This window comes from Motacilla alba, chromosome 1 (assembly GCF_015832195.1).
Source record: "Motacilla alba alba isolate MOTALB_02 chromosome 1, Motacilla_alba_V1.0_pri, whole genome shotgun sequence".
NCBI classification, from domain to species: Eukaryota; Metazoa; Chordata; class Aves; order Passeriformes; family Motacillidae; genus Motacilla; species Motacilla alba.
In genome coordinates this window covers 25304081-25325741 of record NC_052016.1, presented here as the reverse complement: position 1 = coordinate 25325741, position 21661 = coordinate 25304081, and the positions used below count along the sequence as shown (strand labels likewise).

General features: G+C 37.9%; 1 protein-coding gene across 5 annotated transcripts in view; it reads left to right on the top strand.

Annotated features, from left to right (window-relative positions):
- Positions 1 to 21661, top strand: part of MAP3K7CL (MAP3K7 C-terminal like) — a 36920-nt gene that overhangs the window by 11913 nt on the left and 3346 nt on the right. For all 5 annotated transcript variants that reach the window (XM_038156769.1, XM_038156757.1, XM_038156778.1 and 2 more), the window contains 2 exons: positions 3787 to 3845; positions 12128 to 12243. In XM_038156769.1, coding sequence (XP_038012697.1) covers positions 3787 to 3845; positions 12128 to 12243 — 175 coding nt within the window. The remainder of the gene's footprint in view (positions 1 to 3786; positions 3846 to 12127; positions 12244 to 21661) is intronic.

Here is a 21661-nt window from a genome sequence, read left to right as displayed (position 1 = left end):
CAGGATAGCAGCCTACTTATGTTACCAATTTAATTCTTTAATTTAGGAGGAAGAGATCTGAATACATTGGCCCACACATGCAAGAGAAAAAAAATAGGACCTGACTGTATAATTAAATACTGGATCATAACTCAGTTACTCAAGGAAGCAGAGCTGTGATTGGCATTTCCTAAGTTTCAAGTGCTTGATTTAGCAACCTTAATGTGCTTTCAACACATTTAAATTTTTTATTCTATTTCTGTCTATCTTAGTGAAGATCATAGAGAAAATAATTTTCAAGATAATACTGGAAATGAATCAGATGTTGTTCTTCAAGGATTTACTGCCTTTAGCTCACAGTTCAGTTAAATGGAACAGCCGTATAGGAAAAGATTTGGGTACTACACTTCATTTTGCCAGATACTGGGTCAGTCAGACAGCAACATGTGAAGGATTTCTCTCATTTGACTACATGATGGAGGTCTAGGATATTGGAATCTCCAGGAGGTCAGAACATGACTAAATAAGTGAAGCTTTCCAGATATCAAGCTTCATTCTCAAATGTGCAACTTTAGCATATATCAGCTGCCTCAGGGCTAGTAGTGAGCTTTTTGAACAAAGACAGTCAGTGTTAATAGAGTTCAGATACTCTTTGTTACAAATGACAGTTTTCAGCAGCAAGCCAAGCGAACATGTGAACCTGGTGAAACAAACATGAAAATCCCACTATTTCACACAAACTGAGTCTTTGGTTAAAAACACATGGGTTTTAATCAGGGTACATGTCCTTAGGGCATTTTTAAATATAGAACTTCAAAATTAGATTTGGGATCTATGGGAAATCAGGAAATGCTACTAATTTAGAAATCATGTTACAGATATATTAACTTAGGTGCCTGTAATGAAATCCCTGATCTGATTCTTTCACATCACAGGATAGTGCTGTTGACTTTGCTGGTATGGTCATAATATGCACATGTACATTTTTTCTTCTTTCTTATTTCCTTTTGACCAAAATCTTGACTCATTTTCAGGTGCAGTGAGTTGCTCTCTCTGCTTTTTAAATATATTTTTATTTTAAACAAAATAAGTTTTCAACATCCAGCTTGAATTATAAATCATTTTTCCTTATGTGTTTCTTTATAGTGACTATAGGGATAAGATGCTGTTTGTAACTGGTGAAGAATTAGCCTACATATTTTCAGGGATTTGTGGTACAGAAAACCCAGAGAGGTAGATCAGGAGATAGTTTTGAGAATGTTTTGATCTTCAGAATAATTTCATTGACATTTCAGACATTTTTGTATCTGATTTTCAGAGTCAATAGATTTTTAAGACTAGAAGTCAGTGTGATTTTGACTGGTATTCTGCTGGTAAGGGCAATAGCAATTCTTCAGAAAAAAAATGCAAGAGTTTCTATCTTTCCTCTTGACATCCTGAAAACATCCTCAGAAAAGTTTTAGGAGGTGAATGACTGCTTTCATTTCTTTTCCCCTTGTGTGAAATTTAAGTTTTCATTATTACCAAGTGATTTTTATTGTTAATGTTGTTCTTGTTACTTTGACAACAGTGAAATACTGATCTGGGGCAATAATTTATTTCACTGAAAGCTGCAGGGAAAGCCTTTTGTTGTTCTTTTTGTGAAAAACAAGAGTAGTTAGCTATGAGGATTTCTGTTAATTTTTGTAAACTAAATACTTCAGCTGAAATTCTCAGAAGAGCTGAAGAGAATTAGGAACTCAGGATAATTTAAAAACATTGAAGTGTGTAGCATTTCTCGATGATGTTCTGCACATCAGATGATGATCTAAACAAGTCTTAAACTAGTATAACTAAAAAAAACCCTAGCAGCTGTTCAATAGATGCTAGGGCAAGCCCATTATAAAATGTACTATGGTATGTCATAATGGTTAGGATACCAGTGCATTCTATTTTTAGTACCATTGACTCAGTCACTTGAGTTCAAAAAATAAGCAGGGAACATCTGTTTATTGAAAGGATTTCCTCCACATTAATTTCTCTCTCTAGTCCATCCTTTATAAAGTACTTCCAAAATTTTTAACTGGTTCCTTTCAGAGTATGATCCAATTTATTTTCCAATATTCTCACACTGCATTAATTTTATTTTCTTATTCATAGCTGATGTTGTGAAAATGTAATTACTCCCTGATGTTTCTTCAAATTTTTTTAATCATTTGGAGTGTTGCTTTTGCTATGTTTTTCTGAATTTTAAAGATCTTCAAGATCCTTCGATAAAGCTACTGTACCAAAGATTGTACTGCTGGAATTGCCAAAACAAATAGCAGTTCAACTGCCATCCATGACTCTGGTCCAATATCTCTGTCAGAATATTTAACAGCTATTCAGCCAAATACCTGCAGAGCAGCTGTAGCCCTAGTCAGACCGAGTCTTATTCCGTCCTTCCTTTTAGCCTTGCCATATGATTCATCTTTCTTCTTTTAGAATATTAGTCTATTTATATATTGTACAAGAAAGCAATAGCAAATTACAGATAAACACTTGCATATTAGCATGATACAATTCTGTACAATTAAAGCAATTTAAGTATTTTCCGGAATGGGCTTGACATACAGTGTGAAGAAAGAAGGGGGACACTCACATGACATGGGTATGACTTTTTGATAATTTAGCAAGACAACTACTCCATGAAAATATAGGAACTTCACTTTATTTCCTGAGGAAATTTAAGAGCTTTTGCTTTTGTATCATTATACTTTTTTTCTCCTCTGAGCATCTCTTCCCAGAGGCTGCCCAGCCGTAGCTATATTATTAAGGTTGTGACCATGTGTTAGCCAGTATGTTTATTTTTCATAGGCTAAGGTGACTTATTTTACTTTTTCCCCCCAACCTCCTTTGCTGTATAACCACAGAGGCCAGGAGAAAGAGATATCAAATATTTGAGAAATAATTTAGATCTTACTCTGTATTCTTTTAGAATCCTTCTTTGATATGAGATCCTCTTGATCTTGTTGGGGTTTTGTTGCCGTGTTCAAGTCTTCAGATCCTGCAGGTTGCAGGATCTGAACTGTGTTAGCATTTTTCTCCTGGAAGAGCCATCCTTATTTAATTTTGACACATTACAAATAACTGACTGTAAGCTAATAGTAACACTCTCCTCACCTCCCATAACCTGTAGTAAGAGTCATCATAGTCCAATGCAAAACTGAGAGTGTGAAAGTCACTGAGAAAGAAATATTGCACTGGCGCTACCAAGTGCGATTCATATTTCTGATCTCAGTCCAGCTACTAGTGGGCAGGTGTCCACATCACAACCCTGACATAACTGGCGCAATCTGTCCTACCTTTGCTGGAAGCCTGTTCTAAAAATAAACCAAAAAAATCGCAAACAAATAAATAAAAACACAGCTTGGTTTGTTGTCGTGACTGAACTAACTCTAGCCCATAAGGATTGTAATTGACAGGTGAAGTCCTTTAAGACAGTCCTTTATTTAACAGTGTAGTGGAGAGAGCTCAGGAAGAAAAACAGTTTAGATTTATTTGTTTTATTAAATTATTACATGTTCTACTGGATCAACTACTTTCTTTCTTAATCCCTGCAATGCAAAAGAGACTGTATTTCCAGAACATAAACTTTTCTTATTACCAATCCACTAGTATTTTCAAGGATTCTACTGAGGCATCTCAAGTGTAAAAGAGAAGATGTGGAGGTGTTTTCAGGATTCCAATATTACTGTCCACATATGCAATAAAGAACTTCATTACACAGATTACTTGAAATATCCTCTTTGGTAGACAATAATTTTTAACATTGTGTTTACCTTTTAGATGATGCTTCCCCTGAAAACTTCTCTTTGGCATTTCCAGAACTAGATCAGCAGCTGCAGGTAAACTTTTCTTTTCTTATGACAGTTCTACTTCACATTCACTGTATTTGTTGTTATAAAAAGCCTCTGGTTGTTACACTATAGTGGAAGTTTTTAGTGGTGCTTTTCTAGCCTGTTAACATTTAATAAGACCATATAAATCCACAGAAGAAAACATTGTTTTTTCAAGATCTACAGAAAATTTTTAGTCTAACTGCAGGGAAATGACTATTTTAACAATCTTGCCTGCTTTTAAGATTTTCCATCCAATTCCTGCAGTGCTGCTGCACTGCAATGAAGAGAGTTCTGGTTCAATTGATGGGATAAGGAATGAAAGGGGCATTATACATTCTAATGCCTGCAGGCTGTGCTATGACTGATATCATCAGTTTTCTCAGACGCATTCCAAGAAAATCCTTTGGTGACCAGTCTGATTTGTCAGCATAGAATGATGGACCCCCAGTATACTGGACAGTGAGCAATTGATGGCAACTCCATGGTTCTCTAGGCACAAAGCCAGTCCTGCACCCAGGGATTATTTCCATTCCTCTGTGGTGGTTCTGGAGTGTTTGCTGGCTCAGATCATCTGTTTTCCCAGGAGCATTTAGACTTCCTCTGATATTTCACTATGAAGGCGGTTGTTTCCTGACTGTAAATTGAGAAGGGCATTAGTAGACCACTCATTGTCCAATAATGTCATCTTTCCTGTACCCATCAATTTGTGAGACAACACGGGATGGCCGCTGACTTCAAGGGTGACGCTTCTGTCCCGCTACTCTCATCAAAAGGATGACTGAGAAAGGAAGGGAGGATGACAGAGACTCTTCTTGCTCTAACCCTCTCATCCTGAAGATATGGGCAGGTTCTTTAGGCATAAGTAGGAATTAATAACAGCTTAACATTTGGGACAAAAGGAACCAGGTAGTATGCTAACCTCTTTATTCCACTAACCTTCCAGTGCAAATAGGATTGGTATTTTTTTTTTCCTCTGTAGAATTCAATTTGAGAAAAGCAATCATGTTTCATGGCTGGAGCACTGAACTGAAAGTAAAGAACCTGCATTTTGTTTCCTACTCTCTCAGTGACACATTGCTTAATCCTGGAGTTGCTTCATCACTCTGTTCATCTCTGAAATTAAGTCAATAATTTTTACCTTTTTTATTAAAGAGCATTAAGACCAGTAGGTAAGGATTGGTCTAAAAGAGCAAAGTATGATTATTATTGCTGCTATTGATATATAAAAACAATATTACTAGCATTACGTATAAGTACTTTGCAGGACAAGTGATGATTTTTTTATTAATACTTCTATGACTTTTACATTTCTGGAACCTATAATGTACTCTAAATACGGAATTTCATGATAAGCTGAAAATGCTCCTCTGGAAGCATTCAAGTGTTCCAGATATATAATAGCCCTTCAGTAAAAGTTTTTAAGTACACACTAGCACAATCCCCAAGTGTACCCAATTGGTCTGTTAAGTACTTGACATTTGTTTCAAGAAAACCTTCCTCTACTCTCATAATCTCAATATGATAACAAATTCAAAGAAACAATCAAAGGCTTTGGTTAATGTAATTTTCTTTTTATTGTCCTTCATAATCTCTCTTGGTAATATCAAGGTAGCTGAAAGGATAACTTGTGAAAACTACCTGTCTGACTCAACCACTTTAAAGTATAAAATTTGTTGTAGCACCTAATCCTTTCGTTTCAAGCTTATGTGCATGTTTATATTTCAATGCCTTTATGTTCATTCAAGGGCAGGGAAGCCAATACAGGGCTCTGGGCTGATGCAGAGATAACATTGCATTCAAATTTAGCAATAAAAACTTGAATTTCCTTACTTTTATCAATCTGGATCACAGTTTCATGTGATAACAATTTAATGTAATTACAGTATTTTTAATCTGCTTTAAATTTCAAACAAGCAATAGCTGTTACAAAGTTATTATTTTCCTGACTACATTTCTTATTAATTGTGGTTTTTTCCATCGCTGCAATCCAAACTGCTGTGGGTTTGTCAGAACTCTATGGCATGTGCTTGCAATTCATGCCAGCTTTGAAACAGGTAGCTTCTGTATTACAGAAACAGGCAAAATGGGCTTCACCAGGACCTGCAGAAGTAGTGAATGGTGGTGTCCCTTGTCATTCCATCCACGCTTTTTTCTGTCCTGAAGTGTGTTAATACAGAGCACACACATGAAGGGTCGTGTAAATGAACCTTTTAATCAACTGTGGCAATAGCAGCCTGAAATGCTTGAATTCATAAGAATGCTGGTATATATGTTCATAATAAAAATATCATATCTGCGAGCCATAAGATTTTCATCAGTGTACCATAAATACAGTCAAAAACATTTGAATTTTATTTAAAGAAGCAAACTATAAATGCAGGTTCTGTGGCTGTATAGTAATAGGCATCTTAAAAAAAGTAATAACTTTACAGATTTCAAGCATACAAAGGAAAATTTTGAAACCTGTTTTAAAAACAAACAAACAAAAAGCCTAAATTAGCTGATCTCTAAGCTGGATTTTGAAAGCAGCTTGAAAGCTATGTAAGTTCAGCAAGTCACTTGGAAAATCAGAGCCTTAGAATTCTATGCATGCAGGCAGCAGACCACAGCCTGAGTACCAAGCAATTTGCACCTCTGTTTTAGGCTTCAAGCTCTCGTCCTCCTATGTTAGGCCTTGGCAGACAACTTGGCTATTTGAGCAGAATTACCTAGTGGTCCCACTTTTCCTCCCACAACTCTTCCATACCTGTTCCCTGGGCAGCAGTATCAAATGGCAGGGCAAAATTCAGTGCAGCCTCCCCTTGGCAGGGTAACAAACTCCTACAGAGGTGGACGTGGAATTGCCTGGAGAAAAGGTCTTTCTAGGAGACTTAGAAAAAAGCTAATTCTCTATAAGGACTCTTACTAAAGGACCGTTCTAGTTGCAGCTTCTTTCCAAAGAATAAAAATTATCAGTCTGTGTGTTCTGATGTACTAGCTAGCTTCAGACTAACATGTGTTATTTTCAAATTACTTTTTTGAATATTGCATTTTTATGCACATTCTGAGAAGCAAGTTGTAAAAAAATAAGTCAACTACTTTAAATCAAAATTTATATGTGCTCTGTGGTCAACCAGACATTAAAGCCCTTCATATGAGAACAGATCTGTTTAAGCTATATTTGCAGCTTTGTTATTAAAAAAAAAGCTACACACACAACTAAAATAACTTCCTGCTAAGTTATCAGTGAAACAAAACTCATATTAATAAATTTCTTGTTTTCAATTCCTTTTGTTTGCAGTATGGGAAATTATTCTCTTCCCACTGATGAGCAATACCTGCTTAATTGAGCTTTGGTGTTTTTCCCCTCCGGTATGTGTACCTTGTGGTGGGCAGTGCAGCAAGGGTGGGCTGGTTACACCTGGCACTCTGTCACTGGGAAACTTTAACCTTTGCTTTGTCTGGATGGGTCCTTGGAAGGCACTTCCTTGATAAGCTGCACAGTGACCCCTCTGACAGAAATTTTACTACGGGTTATCTGCTGTATTTAGAAACATACATCAGCATCCAAGGCCTTGTTGTTCAGGTCACTGAATGGCGAGGAGGGTATCTAGTGTTCATACCTGCATTGCTATGCCCTGTGCATTGCCTGTTCCATTCCAACACTTCCTGTGATTTGCTCACTTCATCTCTCCGTTCCCCATCAAAATCTTTATTCCAGCTGAGAGCTTGATCCTGAAGAGGGAAGAACACAAGTCACATATGGATTCACAGGGTGTTCTATAGTTCTTTATCTTTGAAAACCAGGTTAGATGGGGCTCTGAGCAACCTGGTCTAGTGGAAGGTGTCCCTGGCAGAGGGTTGGAAGGAGGTGATCTTTAAAGTCCTTTCCAACACAAAATAATTCAATGGTTCTGTGATCTTGTCTCATGAAATTGTGAGCTTGAGAAACATATATGTCATATGTCATATTACAAATCTGTGTCATTAGATGACTATAAAATTGCTGCAACAGAGAAGAAGCTCCAACCATTTATAATATCCAACCCAAAGTCAAAGGATAGTTTTTCTCACTTTAGTAGAAAATGCTCATATAAAAGAAGTAATGCAAATGTTGTGAAAGGGGCAGTGTGTTGTGTGTGATCTAAGCATTTAGCAGAAACCTTGTTTACTCTGGAATTTTAATTGCTTCTACTGAATGCCAGGATTTTTGTTGGACACATAAATTAATTTTAGAAAGTTGAAAAGTATACTGTGTTTTTAAAGAGGATGCTGTAATTATTTACTTTGTGTTGGTTTCCATGAGAATTCCTAGAGGACTATGTTGCTCTATAATTAGATTTGATTGCTTATGAACTTGATAAGTATCCTGTAATGCTGCTGTGATAACTTTGGTCTTAGATTATGTAAGACCATTTTATGCATGTATGTTAACATGTATGCATGTTCACCAATTCAGAGCATCATACTAAGGTTAGAAAATAATGGAAAATCTCCCAGGAAGGAGAGCAAAACTCACAATTGCTCTCATCCAGTTGACCTGAATTGTTTGGAAGAAAGAGAACTGTTTACTTTTATAGTAAAACTAGACTAGACTGGATGTATCCTAAGATGGGTATCTGAAACTGGTGGAAGAGTTCCAGTTGCACAACAAAAAGTAGCTGCAATGGGCTATTTTTGCCTGGCACAATGTGGGGTTTTCTATCATAGAAGAGTGCACAAGGCCATATAGTGAACATAGGCCATATTCAAAATATTAGTATTGGATTTTCCACTTTTCCAGAAGAGTTCAGCTGAAAGTTACCAAATTTACAAAAAGCAAGACACCACTCTTCAATTAGATCAGTGCTGAAGACTTCTAGACAAGTTCATGTGAGCTGGAAAAACTCCCTGATACAATTTTTTCTTGAAACTTCAACTTTTTCAGGAGAAAGTTTTAATTTTTTTCACAGTTAAAAACATAAGTGCAGTGATGGTGAATTAAAGAATCAACTGTTTTAAAGCTTTTGAACATTTGAGTGGCACCATCAACTCTACAGCTTTTGTGGATATGGAATGCTGATTTTCATATGGCAAGACAAAAGAATTTGTCGTGTGAGTTAAGCAAAAAAAGCCCAAACCTGAAAACTTTCATTCTGTGTCACCACAGCAAAGATTTTATTTAGAAGACCTCCTTCAACCTGCCTTATAAAGCAGGCAGAGAGGAGGCTACCCAGATGATTAAATGAATGGAGCACCTCTCCTGCAAGGAAAGCAAGTCCCTTCCAACTCAAACATTCTGTGATTTTCTGTTTCTTCATAAACTGCTTTTGCATGTCATCTTCCAACATCTTTCATGTCTGGATTCTGAACAAAAGTCAAAATAAACAGTACATATGTCTTGTAAAAAACATAAGTACATATGTCTTGTAAAGATCTACATATATATGTGCAGTTACAGGATGGTCTATAAAAGGATCTCTTAGTGCTTAGTGTCTACTTGCTGAATTCTGTAGAACATTTCTCAATGTTACAGTGAGTTACTCAAAAAAATACAAGGAAAAATCAGACCTTGTTGAAAATCCGGCTTAATAGGACAGACCACCAGTATAACTCACAGCTGTAGCTTTTGTGCTAGCTTTGTGAACAAGTTCAAAGATGCTGCATGTGCATATTTTGCCAGCACAGGAAAATGAGGGTGGATGACACTGAAGCCTGAAATAAACAGGATTAAAAGTATAAACTGTTGCCATTAAATGTAACCTACTTTGGCAGGGATGTTTTTTGCTTGTGTAGCAGGTATGCTTTTATTTATATTAATTTATGGACAGGCAAGGTACAGCAGCTCAGGCTGTTCTAAGAGGAAAGTAAAGTATGGATGTTTACTTCTGAGTAAAAAAAAAAGCATACTGCAAATTGAACTTTATTAAGGCCTTCTGAAATTAGTCAACTTGGTAAACTAACAATCCCTTAACATAAAGATGTTATACAGACTTCATGGAATGCCCCTGGGCATTCTGTACTGCAGTATCTGCAGTACTTCCCATTGCCTGGCCACAGACCATTAAAAAAGTCCCTTCTCGTGGAATGGAGATTTGTATCTCTCCTTTTCCCATGTTATTTCAATAGAAAGTGTTTGCTAAATAAGCCTGTTTCATATGCTACCGACCAGAAAGTACTCCTGGATGCTGTGGATAATATCTCTGGAGCCTTTCTTAGAAGTTTCCAAATTACCGAGCAGCAAACCAAATTCTCCAGTTCCGGGTGCCCCATCCCTGGAAGTGTTCAAGGCTAGCTTGGACAGGGCTTGGAGCAACCTGGCCTAGTGGAAGGTGTCCCTGCCATAGCAGAGGGGCTAGAACCTGATGTTCTTGAAGGTCCTTTCCAATCCAAACCACTCTATGATACGATCCAATGATATTCTATCTAGTCATTTGAAAACATTGTAAACATTTATGTTTTAAAGAAATATACACTAATAATTTAAAAGATTCTTGATATAGTGCTTACTACCATCAGACAAATTGAAAATTATTTTATGAATAGAAATTAGTAAACTGATTGTGTAATTAATTTTAAGTTTAATTTAAATGCTAAAATATCAGTGTAAGAGAAAATGTCACTGAAGAGGAAACAATAATAGGAAGGGGTTTAAAAGTCAGCAACTGGTTCTAAGTGAGCCTTAGATACTAAGTTTCAGCATGACTTGATAATTTTTAGCTCTCTATATATATCTTTTGAGTGGGAAGCTGGAATATAGAAACTGAGCACTGTTTTAATTTTTAAACTGGTTTAAACCAGCTAGATTAGTGGAAACTAAATTGGAAGCAAATCCAAGGTCTTTTCTGCTTTGTTTTGTTGTGTTTTTCTTTTGAAGTATCACTGTTTGGGGACTTTCCCCTTGGTACTGTTCAAAATTGTTTTATTGTGACACACTTGTTGGTGGCTGATCTCTGGTAGATAGCAGAGATGCTGCTTTGGCTCATCCACGCATTCTTGGATTAGAGCACTGAGACTTCTATATTCAGTCTTGCTAAATTTATGCTTATTATTTGGGTGGCTATATGAATGGTGCTCTTGCTCATCCACACTGAAATGCAATTAAAAGCCTTTTTCTAGGGGTTAGAAGTATTGGGCTGCCCTTTCCCTGGGTTCCCAAAATCTCCAAGATCAGGGAGAATGAAACAATGTGCTGTGAAACAATTCTGCTGCAGCGATTTTGAATTTAGACCACTAAATATAAGTGTCTGTTAAAATTTCAGTGAGGAATCACATACCAACTACAAGTACTTGCAAGCTCCATACATTACTTACATCTATGCTTTGGGTTATGTCTGAAGCCAGCTTACCCTGTCTCCTGAACAAAAAATGTTTTTAATCTTTATCTCTGAACATGTTTATTAAAATTAAATTTTCAGTTTAGATTAAACAAAGGATTATAAGATCATAAATAGGAAAAGTCTGACTACTTGTGCTTTTCTTTTCCTAATAATGTCATTAAGGGAATATTATACTACACAGAAGAGTCAAGGTAGGACAGCAAGAAATGCAACACAATCTACTAATATTGTGAAAGGCAATTGGATGTTATTTAAATGGGCAGTAAATTAACTATTTTAAGTGTTTCATTTTACTTCAAACAGGTGGCTCAAGCATGCTATTTGGAGCTCATTTACAGTCAATAGATTCCTGGCTAATAACTTAAAAATACTTCCGGAAAGTGTTATAACCAAAATGTGACAGTCAAACCTGAAGCCTGAATAAAGATGCATTCTTTTTTAAGGAGCAAAAAGCACTTACATGTAACCAAAATGTATTTTCAAAAATTTTGATGAAATTTACATAAGGAGTCTTAGAACAGCTTGGTTTTATTTGCCATATTTATTACAGTCAGTATGCATTCAAAAAAAGATTATCTTGCTGCAATGATGTCAGTTCCTGGCAGTGTAAAGTTGCATGTGATAGGTCCGATCAATGCATCAGCTTTAGCATTTACATATCACTCTAGCTGAAAAACAGGGAGACAAGGGAGAAATCCTTTGAAAAATCTTCTGGGATATTTTGCAAAGCTGACAAGGAGAGTTCTGAAAATTCTCACAATGTTTAAAGTTTCACATATAGTCTTATGCAGGGAACTGGGTTGGGTTTTTTCCTTCTTTGAAAAGCCATCACTAGGAATAGTTGGCCATATACTGCAGTTAAGGGAAAAAATTCTTTAAGTATTCTCACAGGAATTCAGATAAATATTATATCTTTCAAAATAAGTGAGGCTGAAACTAGTATTTCATTAAAAAAACAGTGGGGTTTTTTTCTTCTTTTTTTTCTTAAAGCCACTGCCTCCTTGTCATGACTCTAAGGAATCTATGCAGGTGTATAAACAGCACTGCAAAATAGCAGAAGAGTACCACGAAGTCAAGAAAGAAATTGCTCTGCTGGAAGAAAGAAAGTGAGTAACTTTCCCAAAGGATTTACTATCCTATATTCTCTTTGTAAAACCCTGTTTGAAACATGAAAGTTTAAGATCGTATTTTCTGACCTTCTATACATATATGCTTGTATATGTATATACTTATTTATATATATATATTATAATTGTGGCCTTCCAGTATCTGAAGGAAGCCTAGAAGATGGAGAGAGATTATTTATAAGGGTCTGGAGTGACCGGACAAGGGGGAATGGCTTCAAACTGACAGAGGGCAGGGATAGATGGGATATTGGGAAGAAATTCTTCCCTCTGAGGGTGGTGAAGCTCTGGCACAGGTTGCCCAGAAAACCTGTGGCTGTGCCATCCCTTGAAGTGTTCAAGGTCAGGTTGGACAGGGCTTGGAGCGACCTGGCCTAGTGGAAGATGTCCCTGCCTGTGGCATGGGGTTGGAACTGGATTATCTTGGGGATCCCTTCTAACCCAAGCCATCCTGTGATCCTATGATTTCATGCCTGACGGTCACAGTAGAGCACAAGTTGGCCATTGCTCTACAGGATCAACTGAGGCCACTAAGAGCTGTCACAGTTGAGTTTTGTGGGTTTCCCTTAAAAGCTTCACTGACAGCCTCCAGGTCACATAGCAATCCAGTTCATCTGGTGTAGGTTCCTTTTCAATTTTAGTTTTTTCAATAAACATTGCATGCTTTAATGAAGAACAAAATGGACCCTCATTTAGGCTTAGAATAGTTGACAATATTAGTAACCATGTTTCTGTGAGCTGCTTTGTTTTTGTCTACACTGGCTCAATATACATTGGCATTTCAGATGTTCATACCCAAAGTGAATAAGCTGGAGGCTTTTTTCTTGTCTATGGCCTGTACTCATAGCCCTGTCATCTTTTGCCTGATTATTAAATGGCAAAGTGCACTCTGTGGCTGTTGGTCCCTTCCCACAAGAAACCTGAAAAAGAAATTGAGAGAGAGGAAGGAAGGTGAATAGTGAAATCTCTGCCCAGCTGACCCTGCAGTTCAGGCAAGTTTGCATCCATGGGAATCTTCAGCTGCAGAAGCAAGAGGGAAACTTGAAATCCTGTAGTCTTACAAGACAGCCAAAGAACTCCCTGAATCCAAACTATGTAGGGTAAGAAAGTGAGATGTCTTTATCTGGGTTGATGGTTAGAGGCATAATATAGTTACTTTTTGCCTAAAGTGTCAAAGCTAATTGAAGCTTCCCACTGCAAATCCCTTTCCACTGAAGGATCCGTGTGGCACTCAGGTGCTGAAAGACTGGAACAAAAGCTAAAAAAGATGATGTCCAATGTCATGGGAAAATGCATGTTGCATTTGATTCCTATTTGCAGCATTTGCATTTGATTCACCATTAATTGAACTTGGCCGGTCAAAAGTAATTAGTATTTTTAAAAATATTAGAAGATAAGTTTTTTTTTTTTTAATTTGCAATGATTTTCCAAATTTGGTTGTCTGATATAAGCTGTTTACATATGTATTTAGCAATCAATTCAGTGGAAACCATGTGTCTTTGTCTACTCTGAAAATCCAAGCACAATATAAAATATTAAATGATTGTTTAAGTGCTTGACTTTAGTTGTATAAACCCAAAAGTAGACTTCAATCATTTTCGTTTTAGAGTCTACTAATATAAATCCATTATTGTTATTATTATTGGCACACAACCTTGAATCAGTTATGCCTATTTATGAAGACTGCTTGGAGCCCATGTAAATGAGACATTCACATATATTTTTGCACTTTCTGGAATAAAAAAAAATTGCTGTTTGAATGCAATTTTTTTATCTATAAGTCTGTGGTACTAGCTAAATTAGAAATGGTTTGCTTCTTGAGAATAGCAGGTACATGCACAAAATTATTTACCTGAACTCACTTTTATCCTAATCAACCTCTGAGCCCAGAGGTCAGCCTCTCAGTGGTGCTTATCTTGGATGAATTAAAGAGCTTCAGGCTGGCATTTTCCTTCATTCCATCAGTGGATGTCAACAGCAGAACAATGTCAGGAAGCTTCCACCACTGCTGTCTTTGCTGAACCTGTTCTGGGAATTCCATGCCCCAGTTAACATGTGTTACGAGTGGCTGTAAAAGGCAACCAATGGAATTATATTATTGAGACCCACATGTACTTTCTAATGACATATTTGTAGCCTTATGTTCACATGCTGTATAGCTGTGAAATGCCTAAACATGACAAATGTCAGGGCAGCACCTTTCACACCTCCCATGTGTCTTAATCTGAAAAAGTGATCCTACAGCACTGGGATCAAGGATGTCTAATTTCCTACAATCTGGTGCTCTGTGGCTGCCTGATTTTGAGGTTTAACAAGCTGCAAGTGCAAATTGAAGATTGTTTTTCCTTCAGGTGTGGATTGTTTATAACTCTTTCCTGCAAGTAGATTATCCATTTTGTAGTATTTTGGAGCGGGTCTCATGCCTTCCCCCATTGCATTTCCTTTCTGGAGCAGTCTCTTTTTATTAAACCCTCTAGAAATAAACTGGGACCTCTTTACCACATGGTTTGGTTGAAATGGAAAGGTGGATTAGAAAGTTATTAGGACACGTGTAACTTTACACACATGTAAGCAAACAAACCTGAACATGACAGCCTTGATTTTTATGTAAAAAAGATAGAAAGGGAGTATAAATGTGGAGGCAAAGGAATAAGCAAGCAGTAAAAGGGAGTTTTGCTCTCATGTTCACTGATTTATGTCTAAAAACATTCTCAGCACTTACAGTAAGAGAGTTAAAAGTAGTTTAGGGACTAGCATATACTGAAAGAAGAATGGATCATAATGGCTGGGGTGGTATGCATGTTTTGCATTGTGTGTGTATATAGAAGTATATATAAATGTATATAAATATATGTGTATATTCTTATATATGTAAATACTTATACGTGCACCTTATAGTTGTGGCCTTTCACTACTTGAAAGGAGCCTGCAAGAAAGATGGAGAGAGACTATTTGCAAGGGCATGCAGAGATAGGACAAGGAAGAATGGTTTTAAACTGATAGAGAGTAGGTCTGGATTGGATATTAAGGAGAAATTCTTCCCTGTGAGGACGTTGGGGCACTGGAAATGGTTGCCCAGACAGCCCTGGCTGCCCCATCACTGGAAGTATTGAGTATTCCATTTTTAAAAGGGAAGAATGCTTTCACTTGTATAAAAAGTCTGATGAGATGCACAAGGTTTTAGCCTCAAAACCAATTACAATCAAATTGAAAACATGGAGTTTGCAATTTTCTAAAATTTGCCCTTGCTGTGGGTATCTTCTTCTACATTTCAATTTCAATGTATGGAAATGAAGATTCCCAATTGTCTACTACACCTATTATCTACTGTCTATTTCTCTTAGATACAATTTTGATTAAATGGACAATGATCAAGTTGCATCCCTTGTAATGGGAACAAACAGCTTTTATAGTGTTTTTCAGTGTACATTTTTACCAAAGGCAATCACAAATGCTGTTGGATAGTATCCTTGCCAGTGCACCCAACTTCTCTCCACAGATCAATTCACCTGTGTCATTCCAATGCCAAGTCTCACCTGGCAGTTTCTGTACCTGCGGTGTCTGTGACAGTACATACAGGATGCTGAAGGCTATGACTGACAGAAAAAAGCAGAAAATGGATTGAGCAAATATTTTTTATTTGTTGGCTAGGAGGAAGAAATAATGTTAACCTGACAAATATCTGTACAGGTATTAGAGCTTTTCAGAAAAAAAAAAAAAAAAAGAAAAAAAAAAGACTTAATTCTACTTTAAATAATTTTTGTTCCAATCTCCAAAGTTCAGTGTAACCTTTCATACATGAAACAATATATACAGGTATATTTTTATATTAATGTATAAGACAGAGAAATTTGTAAAACATAGTGAAAAACACTGAATCTTTTACAACTTTTCAAAGGCTTTTACTTCTGCTTAGCTTGATGTGTAATGTGAGCATCAAGTACAGCCAAAGTAAAAAATCAGTGAAGCGAAATGACAAGGGTTGCTTTTCATCAAGGTGAGAAGAAACTTACTTTCTTGTTCTCTTTTGTGCAATATAGATGGCAAGAGAATGTACTAGGCTGGCAGTGGGAGAGAAGATGACAAGTATTTCACAGGAAAATGGGAAATGTGAGAGAGAAAAAGAGTTTGTAGTATCAAAAAAGGGAAAATCAAAGGACAAAGCAAATAAAGATGGGAAAAGAAGTTATTCAAGAATAAAAAAGGAAGCAAGAATTTGAAAGAACATTGTGTAGATTTTTGCTAATTTAATCACAGATTTATTTGCTGTCTTCACTCACACTCTTCACATTTATGCCAGCAATACGTAGTACAAGGGAAAAAACCACTCTGGAATGGGAGACATGATTGAAAATAAAGAAAAGGGTGTGGAAGTGAGAACACACCACATTTAGGGCACAGAATGTAATTTAATTTATGTTCCAGAAACACACACGTATTTCCATAACAGATGGTTTTGGGTATCTAACTTTGGGTGAAAGGGATGAGATGGCTGGTTATTTTGAGCACTTGTTATATTGCTATTACTAGATAATGACCCTGGATTATGTAGTTAAATATTAGAGTTGCCATGGTTGCTCGCTGTATCTTATATTCTTAGCACTGGATAGTTATCTCTTTTTCCTCCCCCAGACAATTCTAATATAACTCTACAGAAAATACCATTCAAGCACCACCTGGTTTAGAATCACTTGTTTTCTTGGCCATGGATCTGATTTCTTTTCCCTCTTTTACACACTAGAGTAGACACAGAATCATAGAATTGTTAAGATTGGAAAAGACCTTTAGGATTATCAAGTCCAACCACCAACCCAGCACCACCTCTCCCTGTTCACCATTAAACTGCCCACTGCCTCCACTGCCACCTCCACATGTTTTTTTAACTACTCCAGGGATGGTGACTCAACTGCTTCCCTGGGCAGCCCATTCCAGTACTTTACAAACCTTTCAATTAAAAAGTTTTTCCTGATATCTAATCTGAACCTCCCCTAGCACAACTTTAGGCTGTTTCCTCTCTCCCTGTCCCTTGTTCTCTGGGAGCAGAGCCCAACCCTCACCAGGCTGCACTCTCCTGTCAGGGAGTTGTGGAGAGTGAGAAGGTCCCTCCTGAGCCTCCTTTTCTCCAGGCTGAGTCCCCCCAGCTCCTTCAGCAGCTCCTGGTGCTCCAGACCCTTCCCCAGCTCTGTTCCCTTCTCTGGACACACTCCAGCACCTCAGTGCCTCTCTGGTAGTGAGAAGACCAGAACTGGACTCAGGACTCGAGGAGTGGCCTCAGCCGTGCCCAGCACGGCAGAACAGTCACTGCCCTGGTCCTGCTGGACACACTATTGGTCATAAAATCCAGCATCCCAGTGGCCCTCCTGTCAAACGACACACAGTGGAGATGACTGCTTAATTTTGTGGGAGCCTTTTATATGTTTTAGCTTGCTCTCATGACCACAGGACTGTTTCTATGCTTTTTAGTCCAGAGGATTTCTCCAGGTACGGTGTTTCTTGAGTGTCTTTCCCAACACTGTGAAGACAAGTAGTTTTCAGACTTCTAGGTACTTCAGAAAAAGATTGGTGTAAACCTTAAAGGCAATGTTTTAGCTCAATAATTTTCCCATTCTAGACCTGTTTTTTCATCATCTCATGTGTATGCAAAATATATGTTACTTGCCAAATACTAGAAATTAAATTACAGCTTTTCTAATACAAAGAGAGACCGCCTCTTCTGGAGGAAGTGTCCTTACCTTTGGAAGGTCCTTTCCAACTCAAACTATTCTGTCATTCTATGACCTTTTATGTGTTGGCATCTGAGACACACTTTCATTTACATTAAAGCAGACTTTAATGTCTTTAATGGTGTTGTTTTTTAATAAATTAGTAGACTTATGCAAGGACAACCTCCTCAAGACAGCAGTTACCTTGCAGGGTCTCATCATTCCCCCTGATATGAAAGCCATGACAAATGTGGGGAGGGAAAATGACCTTATGGCCACCAGTACACAGCGTTGTTGGAGAAGATATTGTACTGCCAGAGAAGCATGATCCTGAATACCTTGTTCACAATGGGGAAAAGGCATTGAGTCTTTGTATTCTGGAAACTGTTTCCTTGTGTCCAGTCCATCTCTAAATACACTTCTCTCCAGACAGACTTCTCTGCTTAGTCTGTCATTTTTCTTTGTATTTATTCCTTGTGAATATGAGTGTTGAGGAGCTCTGTTCTGTGCATGTTAGGCCAGAACAAGAGAAATAACTTCCCTAAGACAGTGCTATGTTTTTCTCCTGCTTGTGGTTTATGGGTTTATGATGCAAATCACTAATGTTGCCTCCCAAACCCCTCCCCAAAAAAGAACACTTCAAGTAAACGTTACAGATTGTCTCAAAGCTTTGAGTGCCTCAGAACTAGTTTGGAAAATACCTTATCAATACTGTTAATATTTAAACTCAAGGTAACCATTAATGGAAAACACAGATTACACAGTGCTACATCTATTTATTAAGCATCCACAACAAAGTCTAGATGGTGCAAGAGCTTAGCATGGTGTTCTTTAACCTCTGAAAGCTCAGTTCAAATCTTGGATTAGATCAGATGTAAATGTTAGTTACTGTCCTCATCCTTTTGTGAGCTTCATAAACTACACCATTCATAACATTTAGCAATTCCCTGGTACTCTAATTTTAGATCTGTGGCAGGCTGACAGTATTAGCCTGAAACATCACCCCATCCGTAAACAGGTGTTGATCCTGATGGGAAAGGACTAAGTAGGTTCTGCTGACTCAGAAGTGGGCAATTTTACTACCTCAGTGCAAGGAAACTGCTTTCTGTGAGGGAGGTCCAAGGGTGTGGATGACAGCAATGAGTATATTTTGATTTTAATAAATTTACAGTTTGATAGCAAATCTAAATCCTGGGAAGGGGGGAGGGAAGTTATCTGTGCTGCTTGAATATTACTGGAGAGCAGCATGAAAGCCAAGCCTGCACAGAATGTCATCAAATAAGAGGTGACCTTCATTACTAGAGCTGAGTTTGCACGTTGTCTGTCTGTGCCTCTCCTGGCTCAAGTCCAGGACAGTCAATACCATTCCTTTTCAAGTACTGAAAGTTCCCACAGAAAAGGTTTACCTGCTTTTAAGATGCTGATTACCTGGTAGTGTGTTCATTGCATCTCCCTTTCAAAAAGCTCAAGAGTGTAAGAAAAGTAAGGAAGTATGGTTCTGAATTCATTTGTTTGGACACTTCTGATTTAACAGTCTGTATTTTGAAAGCTTAATTTAGCCCTTCAGTACAACATTGCACCAGAGAATAATTGCAAAGAAACACTGCAGAAGTTCTTATTTGGTCTCCAGAAATAAAGGTCTTCCAGAGGAAGTCCAGGGAGAAAACAAACAAACAAACAATAAACAAAAAACCCAAACATCTGGAGTTGTAAAAACTCATTGTCCCTGAATGTATTTCTCACATGAAATCACTCCTCCATGGCCTCAGGCCCATGAATAGGAGCTGTCTAGCAAGATTGTCTTGACTTCTGTGAAAACTGGTTGATCTAGAATGGCCCAGCCACAGAGAAATGAATCTGTTAGTGGCTTGCTGTGTTTAAAACTTGTACAGCTGTATTGTGTTAAATGTAAACAGAATTCTACTGAGCAAAATTACCCTCTTGATGTTTCCTCTCAAAGGCCTGACTGAATGCTCCTGTCATCTGGTGAAAGGAAAAAGAAGAGGCTTTGCTGCAGCATAGCTGCTCTGCCTTACCTCAGTAGTATAAAACAAAGCTATCATAGAGGAGGATGCCTATATGCTGCCTCTTTGGCTGATTTAAAAATTCTGTGATCGCTAATAACTCTTCTCTTTTTTTTTTTCTTTTTTTTTCTCCGTGGGAAGCACAGCTGGTAGAAATGGCTGTACCAAGGGTCTGTTCTAACTTGTGACTCCTTGAACTGCAGTAACTGTGACTGTAAACAGTCAACTAAAACATGGGCAAACTCTGCTATCACTGAAAGCTGCAGTAGAGAAAGAGGAAGGTTAACTTGATCCTAAATGAAGGCCACACAGAAGTGTTTTTCAAAAGCCAGATTTACAGTTTTGCTGCTCTACATGGTAGCTTTTCAGCTACGAGTAACATAAGTGATCAGCAAACGCAGAAATTTTATCTTTTCATGAATACTCTGACCTGTGGGAATGGAACTGCTGATCTCTAGGAATTTCCTGTCTGAAAGCACTGGTCTAGCCTGACAAGTGGGCTCCTTTAAGGACTGCAGTGAAATCTATCCACTATGAAGGCATTAACAACTTCCCACTGATGATCTACAAGCACTGTTCTGACATGACTGAGAAATAAAGTCACAGGGCTATGAACAGTTAAAAGATTAACTAATCTCTGAGACACAATGATCAAAAGAAACTTTTAGAAAAGACTTCCTGTAATGGGTGAATTTTTGACTTAAAGGGAAAAAGAAACCCAGAGGCCAGGCTAGCCTGGTGGGTGACTAAGGGGAGAGCAATTAGATTCTCTGTGAGTTACTCATGCCTTCAGCGTGTTTTAAGACCTCTTTTATCTTAACTTGTGCTGAGGTAATTTCACTTGATACTATACAGGAAACTCCAGCTCCTGGCCAGCTCTGGGAATACAGGGCACTGTGTGACTCCATCCAGAATTCACAGCTTAAATCCTCTTGTGTCTGTACTTAAGAGGACCAGGAGGGGTCAGGTTTGCAGCTCTTCCTCAGCAATAGGGCTAAGATCTGAGTCTAAACACGTTATAGAAACAATATATGTAGCTCAGATTCAGTGCCTACTACTTACTGGATTTGTTTGCAGTAGAGAAAAGGAAACCAGGCACACTTCACAGAACTTACTGATATATTGAACTAACCAAACAAAAACACCTTGCTCTCTTTCAGTGATACCTGGTATCAAGACAAAAATAAATTGTTATTCTTCTGGCAAAGTATTAGCAAGTCATCTCTAGGAACTTGATTCTCCACCATGAATTGTGTGCTCAACTCTTACTGAAGTTAGAGACCACAGAATCATACAACCAATAGAATAGTTTTGTTTGGAAGGGACCTTATAACTCATCCAGTTCCAATCCCCTGCCATGGGCAGGGACACCTTGCACTAGACCAGGTTGCTCTGAGCCCCCTCCAGCCTGGCCTTGAATGCTTCCAGGCATGGGGCAGCCACACGTTTTCTGGGCAACCTGTGCCAGGGCCTCACCACCCTCACAGGGAAGAATTTCTTCCCAGTATCCCATTTCCTGCTCTCTTTCAGTTTAAAGCTATTCCCTTGTTTTGTCACCTGTGTCAAGAGTCCCTCTCCAGCTCTGCTGGAGCCCCTTTTGGTACTGGAAGGGGCTCTAAGGTCTCCCCAAAGCCTTCTCTTCTGCTGAACAGTCCCAAATACAGACACATGGAC